This window comes from Channa argus, chromosome 8, assembly GCF_033026475.1.
Source record: "Channa argus isolate prfri chromosome 8, Channa argus male v1.0, whole genome shotgun sequence".
Taxonomy (NCBI): Eukaryota; Metazoa; Chordata; class Actinopteri; order Anabantiformes; family Channidae; genus Channa; species Channa argus.
In genome coordinates this window covers 14,813,220-14,823,820 of record NC_090204.1, presented here as the reverse complement: position 1 = coordinate 14,823,820, position 10,601 = coordinate 14,813,220, and the positions used below count along the sequence as shown (strand labels likewise).

At 38.3% G+C, this 10,601-nt stretch overlaps 1 protein-coding gene across 1 annotated transcript; it reads left to right on the top strand.

Moving 5' to 3' along the window:
• The first annotated feature begins 226 nt into the window (after window positions 1-226).
• On the top strand, window positions 227-3,103 carry srek1ip1 (SREK1-interacting protein 1). The gene is made up of 5 exons (XM_067514386.1): window positions 227-371; window positions 893-940; window positions 1,242-1,400; window positions 1,911-1,986; window positions 2,274-3,103. Exons 1-5 carry the CDS (start codon window positions 359-361, stop codon window positions 2,515-2,517), a joined length of 540 nt encoding a protein of 179 aa, XP_067370487.1. The 5' UTR covers window positions 227-358; the 3' UTR covers window positions 2,518-3,103.
• Window positions 3,104-10,601: the final 7,498 nt, after the last annotated feature.

Genomic DNA, 10,601 nt, shown 5'->3' with positions numbered 1-10,601 from the left:
AAATGGCTTTCAGTTTTGATTGGCTTGCTTTCATGTGATTGTATGTATTTATTGTATGTTGTATTATATATTTTGGATTTCCTTAAAGCCTGATTTGAATATTGTGACGCGTGAGGAAAACAAATATGAGACCAGTGTGATCCACCGCTTTACACTCCGGTCCTGTTGGGGGCGGTAATAAACCAACAATCCGCCAGTGACACAGAGAAAACAGCCAAACAAGACGTGGGACCTCAACACTTTCTAGAACAAATGTTTCCGGACGGCGTTGTTTATAGTGAGGACTCGTGAGGAGTTGGTTTTATTCGCGCTTAAACAATCAGTTTGGCTGTTTTTCGTTTCCATCGTGTAAAGTAAAATGGCTATACCAGGTGGGTGTTACATTTTAGTAATATGACCTATAATATGACTTATATACATTTTCACAGTTGAAATCCACTTAGTATGAAAGTAACGTAACAAACTGGTGCTAATCTTAAAGTTAGCTTAACGCTGACCACAGACACAACAAGCTTTTAACGAGCGGCGCTGCCATTGAACCAACAGAATTTAACGTTATAGTTTCACATATATTGGATATAATAGATTCTATAGTATATGATTTATGTCTGTTATACAGAGTTATACGCAGGAGGTGACTGACTTTGTAGGAGCGGAAGTATTTAAAACTAAGTTAATAACACATTGTAATTGGCTGACTTGAGTATATCAGTCCTTATTCTGGTCATTGGAGTTTTTAGTTACGTGGCTGGAAGTTCATCATCGCTAAGGAATCGAAATATGTACATAGATGTTTTTTTTTTTTTTTACCTAATGGCTTTGTTATTAACGTTAGACATCCATGCATGTATGTACAAAAAACATATTTATACATATGTGATATACCTCACAGGTCCCAATAAAGACAACATCAGAGCTGGGTGCAAGAAATGTGGATATCGTAAGTAAAACTTTTCAATCCCACATTCATGGAAATGTTTTCTGGTGTCTTATGTGTTTTCAGTCCCTTTATTATTTACCCCTGTAAATGCAGGTTAGTAACAGTAATTTTATGAAAACTTAAAATGAGCTTAGGTAGCTTCTACTATGAGATGTAATTATTAGATATTATATATATATATGTGTGTGTGTGAATTTGAAACCCATCTAGAGGTGTAAATATATTCTAGGTTATTTAGTATGTTAAAGATTCTGTAATAAAATATTGTTTTTCTGCTTACATATATATATTTTTCTTTAAGCGGGCCACTTGACCTTTGAGTGCCGAAACTTTGTCAGAGTTGATCCCCAGAAAGACATTGTTCTGGATGTAAGCAGCACCAGCAGTGAGGAGAGTGAAGATGAAGTACCTGCAGCTCAACACCGTGAAAAGCTGGGACGAAGTGGCCAGCGTCGTAGTGGTAAGACACGCAATCCCAGTAAACTAATCATCAATTGTAAAAACACATTTAACATGTATTAGCAGATTTTTAACAATTTAAACTAGTAGAAAAATATCCTAGTAAAATAGTCTTGAAAGAAATACATTTTTTAAAACAAATTATGTAAAAGTTTTACACAATGAGAGGCTGTGAAAACATGGAATTAGAAAACCTTATCTGTCAGTAGTCAGAATCGATGTAACGTCATCTTATTAATTCCGTGAAAACTCAAATGTTTGATGCTTTTTTTAAGAAAAAAGGAGCAAGACTAACAGAATAAATACAGATTAGTTTTCTCTGCTTCTTGTTGTTAGAGAATACAGTTTGTATTTTGCACTCAAGTTTTTTAACTTGCCAACATGAGAATTTCGTTTTGTCTGTTAAAATGATAGATTTTCGAGATGATGTGTTACTTGCTTTTTGACCTAATGAGCAACTACAATTCCAGTAAAAAGTATGACTGCTTTGTCAACAAATGTTGTATGCTAGGTTCCCATGATGATGATGCAGACAGAAAAAAGAGACACAAACGGAAGAAGAGCAGAGACAGAAAGTCAAGAAAGAGGTAACTTTTCTCCTGCCAGGTGGTTTGTCTGTTCTTGTTTTGACAGAATAAACCTAACCTCAGAATCATAAATGGATGTTAAGATAAATCATGTATATAAAGGTGCAATCTGTCTGTACTGGGTTTGAATATTAACAGTAAAAACAAAAATAAGCTTTTACAAATCTAAATTGACATTTATTACAAGTCAGTGATTCTTTAACTGAAAAGACTTGATCCAGGCAGGAGTAAATACATTTCTGTGAACACGTCATTTTCAGTAATTTTTCTGTTTATTTATTTGATAGATCTGTTTCAGCCTCAAGGGATGAGGAGACCAGAAAGAAGAAAAAGAAACACAGCAGGTCCTGCTCCTCCTCAGATGAAGAAGATAGAAGGAAGAAAAAGAAACTGAAAAGTCACAAGAAGAAAAGCAAAAAGAACAAACAAGAGCATGGGAAACATAAGAAGAAAAAACAGAAGAATAGGAAACAGGAGTCATCTTCCTCTTCTTTATCATCCAGCTCCGGTGAATCTTCAGACAGCAACTGAAACAACTGAACTTTAAGTTGTGTCTGGTGGTTCAACATATTTATTCTTCAGTTGATAAGAAGTGTGTTTGGGAGACATTGTGACAAGAACCAAATCTTGTAAAAATGCAGACAAACGTTATACGTAGGTGCAACAAAGTACATGGAGGCCTGCAGATAATATTTACACATGGTAATTAACACTTGTGACTAATGTGTTGGCCAGTATTAACAACAATCCTTTGATGCCTTTGCTAGAACTAGCATTAGTTAAAAAGAGTTTTGGTCTGCATTTTGCACAGGCTTGATCAAAGATGATCTTTTAGTAAAATTAAACTTTTGGAAATTCCTGCTATAACAATGTGGTTGCTAGTAAATGTGATTACTGTCAGAAAATTACTACATTTGGTCACTTAACCTCCTACATTCACATGTAACCACCCACAACCACCATTGGGACATTTCATGGATTTATTCCACAACACTTGTGTGTGAGTTTTGGGACCTGCCACTGAGTCTCTTTCTAGGCTTCATTCTTTTTCATTTTTCATTTTAGGGCCTTTACAGAATTGTACATTTATTGTAATAAATATGTATGTGTATCTTTATTTTTCTTATGATTGCTGAGAAGTCATTTATTACTTAACATAGTAATGGTGTAGATTGACTCCTTTGTCCTGCAGAGGGCAGCAAAACCTTATATGTGCTCAAATTTGAGTTTTATATGATGAATGACACTAGTCCTAAAGTATTAAAATTATTCAACAAATTAAGAGCAAAGGGTTGCATCCACTTTGAGTACTCCATCATTAGAAGGTCTGAGAACTACTTTTTTAAAAATAAAATTGTATAAAAATTCTCCACATCTAAATCTGAAAAAAGTGTCTAAATGTAAACATATATATAAGCCATTTCACATCTATCTTCAAACCCATAACAATGACATAAACCCTATTGTATTAACTTATTGTATCTGAGCTTACTCCACCCAGTGGTCATCCTCAAGTTGCTGCTGTGCATCATGACATTTGTTGGATTCTATTGTTTGGCTCGACTCCCTGACGGCAGAGGCACCAGTGTCAAATATCAGTGAACGTTCTGAGGGATATTAATGAAGTCCTTAAATGGGGCCTCCAATCCATGTACGCATAATCCAATGTGCATGTACTTTATATACACATGCATAAAAACATCCAAACTTTGAGATTAAGAACGGTGCCCAGACATTTCACAAACATCTTCTAAATTAATTAAAAAGAGCATGACATGTGCTCAGACTTTCCTGTCGAAACCTGTAGGTGAGCAATGCCACAGAACTTTGCTCAGTTTTCAGTGTTTAAGAGGCGAACGTCAGCAGGAGGCAGGGGCTGGAGTCCTCAGGCAACCAGCTATGGGCTGTGGCAACATCATAGCCCACAAAAAAGCAAAACAGTTTCATTAAGGCCCCCGTTCTCTCCCATCCATTCCAACTGTATCACAGCAAAAAGAACAAATCTTACAAATCGGGGATTTTCTGAAGCCCTTGTGCTTTGTTGGATCTGGGCTGTGTGACAGGTGTTTATAATAGCGCCATTAATTTCATTTTGCCTTGGGGAAGGGGATATCTTTTCAAACATCTGCAACATCCTGACAGCTACATGCATGGCTGCTGATCAGAGCCCACCATTATGACAAGACATATCCCGTACCTTTATCTTTTCAAGGTACAGAGGGCAGATACATATTATTTAGGCGAAAAAAAAATGTATTCAGATGCTGCTGACAAATAAGATAAGAGTCAAGCAGTCAAAATGGTTTCTGGGAATGGACACTTTATTATTTTGTGGGAGCAGCTCAGATGATGGGTTTTTAGCTGGCTTGTTTGGACAAGATCTCATTAGTTAACAAGAGTAATACTTGCTACCACCAAGGGCAAAGCACTTATTCGCTTTCCCCCCTTGTCTTAGATGAGAAGATCAATACCTTCTCTTTCTTAAGTTTGTACACTAAATTTCAGGTTTCTGCCTGCAGGCAGCTTAGCTTAGCTTAAGACAGGAAAGAAAAAGAAACAACTTGCTGGTTCTTTCCCAAGATGAAGTCAAGATAATTAGTCTACCTTTAAGGCTGTTCTGTGCAAAAAAACAAGGTGTAAAAACAGCTAGTTCTAATTTTATGGTTGGTTTTTGGAGTCTTGTTTCACCATTGCCAGGCAACCAGCCAAGTCTCCAGGAAATCGTAGTACCCAAGAAATCATCCATTGCCTTTATAATTAACAGACAAAATCGAGGAGCTTTCCATCATCACGTTGGTAAGAAGTTGAAGCACGTTCCCTGGAATGGCAAACAATACCTTGTTTTAATCTTATTTAAATGTATATCAAGAAACAAATTACATTACACAAAGCAATCACACAGCAGTCGCTGCATGTAGTAGAGAAACAGAGTGCATTAATAAGTAACAAACAGAAAACTTGTCCAAATAATAGAATTCCTAAATAGTAGTACCTCGTCAATAAAATATCCTTGTTGTACAAAGTAATTCAAATAATTGTAAAGTAGAATTACACTTGCTCATTATTTACATTATTAAACAAAACCATTTATGTATGAGAACCTAAATACCAGCACTAATACAACATATTATTACTGCGCACAAACCTAATACACTTGTATGAGGCAGTAGTAAAGTGTTGACAAAAGAAACTTGGAGATCAGGAAACTTCATAATTGCCCAGATGGTAAGAGGACAACTCGATACGGAGGAGCAAATGAAGTCGGAGTGCTGCCATGTGCAGCCACACTGAGAAAACCATATGCTGTTTGCATAAGACAACAACGAGGTTTTCCTCTTCTCATCAGCTCATTGACTTTTATTGAGCCTGTTGGGCTGTAGAAAAGTGGAGAGAAAATGGTTCTCCAATGAGTCATTTAAATGAAAATGAGATGGTCAAAGTCATCTTTTAGACAGTCTATCAGTAGAAGAATGGCAATTTTGCATCTATGTAAACATTTTTGTGGCACTGATCTTAAACTTAGTGCAAATCCTTTTTGCAAAATGGCTGACCGAAATGACTATACCATAGGGGTAAATGATTTCTCATTAACCTAAAGTGTGTTTTTAAATTTGTTTATATAACTTTAGCAGCTCAGTATTAGGCTTTTGTGAACGACCCAGTAGCCTCTGCAATGATGTCTGCTTTTATCTTACTTGGGGATTTGAACACACATGCTCTTTTTTTTTTCCAGCGACGCCCTGCTTCACATTCACACGGCAGCATTCATCCAACCTGGGAGTGGCCCAGTGCAACCACAATCTCAAACTGAAGCCAGTGCAGAGCTCCACTGAAGATGCACGTCAGTGCTTGGCTCAAAGGCACCTCAGCTGCAGAGCTGTTGAAGATATATGAAACATAGCGGTGTCTTTTTTAGCATTTGCCCTGGGAATTCAAACCTGCAACCTTTTGGCGAAAAGCCTAGCTCTCTTAACCTTAAGGCCACCACAGCTACACAGCGAAGCATAATATCTTCCCAGAAATAAAATGAAAATCTCTTATGCTGCACTTTGGTGGGAACAACCCAAGCTGAGAGAAGGCGCCGGTTTTTCGTCTGTAACCACTGTTGAAATATTATTTCAGAGGCAAACCGTCCCCGCATCTTGGAGCACAGTGAGCAAAGCACTTGAGAAATGCATTAGGGCCAAGGGGCAAGTTGGAGGCTATACATTTGCTACCAGTTCAGTTCCTGCATCTTAAATTTTATTCTTGTCTCCCTCTCCTGGCCCGATAGCCAGCTAGCGTTGTGATTGACCTCTAGGATAAACAGACAGCAGGCTACGTGACCCCAGCCATCAAAAATGGAGGTTGTAAAAAAAAAGCTACATAGCTTTACAGGAAGCGTGTTCATCTTTCTCGCTAAACCTGCAGGGAAAGAAAACGAGGGGGTGAACGGGGTGAGTCTCTGTTCACCGTTCTCTCTGGTCAAAAGCTTTTTTCCTGAGGTCTATCATTACCGACCTAGTTCCTGGGTTCCCATTCAGAGTGGAGCTTGTTCATATAAACCTTGAGGTTTTGAGGTATCGCTGGACTGACTGGGTGGCTTTCACCAGGGAATTAGCACAGGGTCGCATTGGATGGCGATCAGTAGACCTTCTACGGCTAACCTGTGTTGGACTGGGGTGCTTGTGGAGGTGGTGGTGGTGAGGAAGTTTCCTGGCTCCTGGAATATGGGTCAGTCAGAACCCAACATGTGTAGACTCTCATCCTGTAAATCATGATTCCTTCGAATGCTTTTCTACTTACTATATAACTTCTTCTAAATCATTTCATTTAACCACTATTTTCCAGATTAGTCTTGATGAGATTTGGGATCTTTTCTGCTGTACAAGCATTTTTGTTTTGAATAACTGGATGAATAACCTAATAAAGTAGTTCAACTGCATACTGTAAAGTACAGAACCTAAACCTAACCTGGAACACTGCCTATAAAACAGCTTGATTTACCATTCATGGTGATTCATTGCTTGACTGTTCATGCCACAAAAGTGTGTATGTTGTAAAAGTGTGCATGTATGTATATACAACATACATGCACCCTTTTAAACAAATCAATGCAAGACAAGCAAATGTCCTTTCCCAGTCAGAAGAGAATCTCCTGTTTCTTGCTTTGCCATGATTGAGAATATTTTACATAGGCCAATTAATGATTTCTAATTATCACTTGACCACAATATGAATACTTACCTCAATACTATGTCACCCCAGCAGTTTAAAGATCTCAAAATAACCTTTTCTGCATTTTTTTGTCAAGTGATTCAGCAGGATGCATAGTTGTGGCATTTAGTTGCATCTGCATGCCGGATACAAAGCTTTACATTTTATACAATTGGACTTGTCCCTGCCTCGTTGTGATGGCAAGATCGTATTCAATATATTTACAATATTTTGTTTTCATTGCATAAAACTTCTACAATGTGCTTCCTTTCTTGTAGGCGATATCAGTGATTGTTTCCGTCACATTGTCATTTTACTGTATCTTAATTATACCTTTTCTCTTGAAATTCATTGAAGCATTCAGAGAAAACTGGATGAAAAATAGTCAGCAATGACAACATGTCACTCAATTCTTTGCTTATACCTTCTGGCTGACCTGTCTCTTGTTGTAGAGGTTTGCTCTCTGGCTCGAGCCATCTGTCCCACACAGGTCCAGAAGATGGCAGGAGTGGCACTGCTGACAAATCAGAAGAAAATACCATCCAGCCAAAAGGTTCAGCACCACAGAACCTTTCCTCTCTCCTCCTCAAATGACGACAGACCTTTTACATGTCCCCAACATGTGGCTTTTTTGAAGACAAACATGGTGGCATGGTGTCATCTCTGCACTGGGCACATCTGCTCACTCTTACCCTGGTTTTAGTGTTCTTTCCACTCCACATTTATGTGGAAAGTGTTGCCTTTGTTCTGTGGGGGGTTTGTGTCCCTTTGTTTCAGAGAGACATCAAACAGGGCCAGAGGGTTACATGGCTTGAACATGATCAAGATGGTTATTTTTTGTCCTCTTACATTGTCACTAGCTTTGGTTCTAAGATTTCTTTTTTCTATTGATGGAAAACTTTATTGTAAGACATAAAGTGACATAGACACCACTTTTTGCTAAAGTGTTAACGATCTGTTTGTTGGTGCTGTAATTTAAGGTGATGAACATGGTGATGGACTACTTATCTTCAAAAGGTTTTACAAAAAAAATCACTCTTTATCACTCTACCTTTAATTGTTTGGATACGTTTTTGATTGTAAGACTTTTATTCTTGCCTGTGAGCTCTGCTGGGGCAGCTGCAGGGTTCGGTGCCTTGCTTAGCGGCACCTTAACTGTGGTTTCTGAGTAAGCAAAGCGTGTTACTCATTTATCCCAGACAGTTTTCACCAGCTGGATACAAACCAGAAACTCTCTTGTCACAATGTTTCCTCTCAAGAGTACTTGGAGTTTAAATGCCTTGCTCAAGGCCATGTTAACAGGGGACACTACAGTTTTGAAACCATCAGGCCTTTTGCATGTACTGTTATATTGCTGAAGACTGAAGATTTTGGTCCTCAAGATTTCACCATGAGTTAATCCATGAGTATGTAGAAATATTGTGTGTACATAAGTCCTGTGTTTAACACATGAATGTGAGTATATGTAATAGGTACACATCTGGGTAAAAGAAAAGTGGCACCATCTTCTCATCGTATCCTTCTCCCAGACAAGAGCCCTCTGGTGGCGTTAGATAATAAAAAACAATATTTCTTCTCTCACAGTTTACCCAAGGAGTGTTTCTGTTTGGTCATCTCTATGTTTGGAACCCTCTCCATTACAGGTACTGAGGAAGATGAGCATTTAAGTTTCATAAACAGAGAAAGGCTGACCATTTACCTGGAAGTAAAGGGGCCCTGTAATATTACACCATAAGGAGAGGCATTTTAAATTGTTTGTGCTGATGTGTGGTAATCTGGTCTATAAACTGCCAAAAGTTCCTAAGGCAAAATATGTAACTGTCTGAGTGGCCAGGTGTGTGTGTGTTCATTAGAAAAAAGAGAAGACAAAGGAAGGAGGAGGAGGAAAACCTATTACTTATTGGAAGAAAAGTATAAGTACTGTGTGTTTGTGTGTTTTAGCATGGGGTTGCCTGCTACAGTTTTATTCAAAGGATTAATTATTCATTCAGGCCTGTGACGAGCTTAGCTTTCCATTCTGAACATCAATACAGCTTAATATTCTGGCAATTAATAGGCAAATTGTGGGCTAATCACCATGTTTTCTTTGCAGTATCACAGAGAGCAGTTCTCTTGAAATATCCTTGTGGCTCACATAGAGAAAGTTGGTTTTCTGTTCAACTTCACGGGGCTCCGTCTATCAATAATGGAAAATTATAATTGTAAAGAAAAGCGCAGCTCAATATTACCAGAACATAGAAATGTCTCACTAACTGTGTCATTAGGGTAAATGTCTGTGAGGAAAACCAAGGAATACAGTGTATTATTGCTCAGCATCTACAGTATACAATACGGCTATAATACACTGTGTTATCTATAGACAAAAAGATCTCACCACTAATTCTTTTTGGCCAAGTTAAGCAAATTTGGCATTTTTCGCCAGTGGAACTCTTTGGGAAGCCGCTAGTTAGTCTCTCTTGAGACCTTTTGCTGAAAACAGCTTGAATTCAATACTTTTATGAAGTTTTGAAACTTCTAAGTGAAGAGCATTTAACAATGTGTTTTCTTCTGAGTGGCTGTGTTGCCATTTTTCATTCATGACTTCTAACGAGCCAGTTGTAAAAATTGGTAAGGAGCGTAACCAGAGATGTTTTCTCAGTTATTCCCTCCTGGATTTGGATATAACCATGCCTGTAGTGCATGGGAAAGGCAGTTCACTGCAACATCAAAAGAGAGAAAAGAGAGTAAAAGAGTCAGAGACCCAGAAATAAAGACAGTGGTTAGAAAAAAGCCTTAAAAAGAGTATGAGAGATTGCGTGAAGTAGAAAATTAATAATTTTATTAAATGAGAGTCGTGGAGTAATTGGAGTAATAAAGGAAAAAAAAATCTTCACATATTAGTGCAACAATTCATAAGTGTACACCAAACAAAAATTCATAAATACATTCAGAGAGGGAGAGACTGTATCAGAAAATACCTGTTTCACACACCATCATCTACCTGTTTGCATTACTCCAGCTACAGCATTAGCTTGAGCAGCATTTCCACTGTGATTAATTAGTACATGATATTGATTCATTACACATTTTGGCATATTCAGCACAATCTCTTCACACCAGTAGCTGGGGTGAAAGCTGAAGCGAGGAGAGAAAGAGCAAGAGAGGGAGCATTAAATAGTTCCTGACGCCAGTTGTTTTTGGTGCATACATTACATAGATGGCGAGGGGAAAGGGCTCTGTGTGTTCTCAACAAGTAGTTACAGTTACTTTGTTGTGTCATGGACAGTCGGCTGGCGTCTTAGTTTACAAACGGCTACAGCAGCTGGAGACAGCAGCGAGAGTCTGCAGCTGGCATGGCTTTCATTAGCTCTGTAGCAGTAGCAGCAGTGGCAGACTCAGTGTTAACATGTGAGTCGTGTTAACACTGTGAGCTCTCGTTC

Excerpts from the sequence above, each read along its gene's own strand:
- srek1ip1 (XM_067514386.1), top strand. Across the intron at positions 941-1,241 it reads GTGCAAGAAATGTGGATATC|CGGGCCACTTGACCTTTGAG; the intron begins GTAAGTAAAACT and ends TTTTTCTTTAAG. Across the intron at positions 1,987-2,273 it reads GACAGAAAGTCAAGAAAGAG|ATCTGTTTCAGCCTCAAGGG; the intron begins GTAACTTTTCTC and ends TTTATTTGATAG.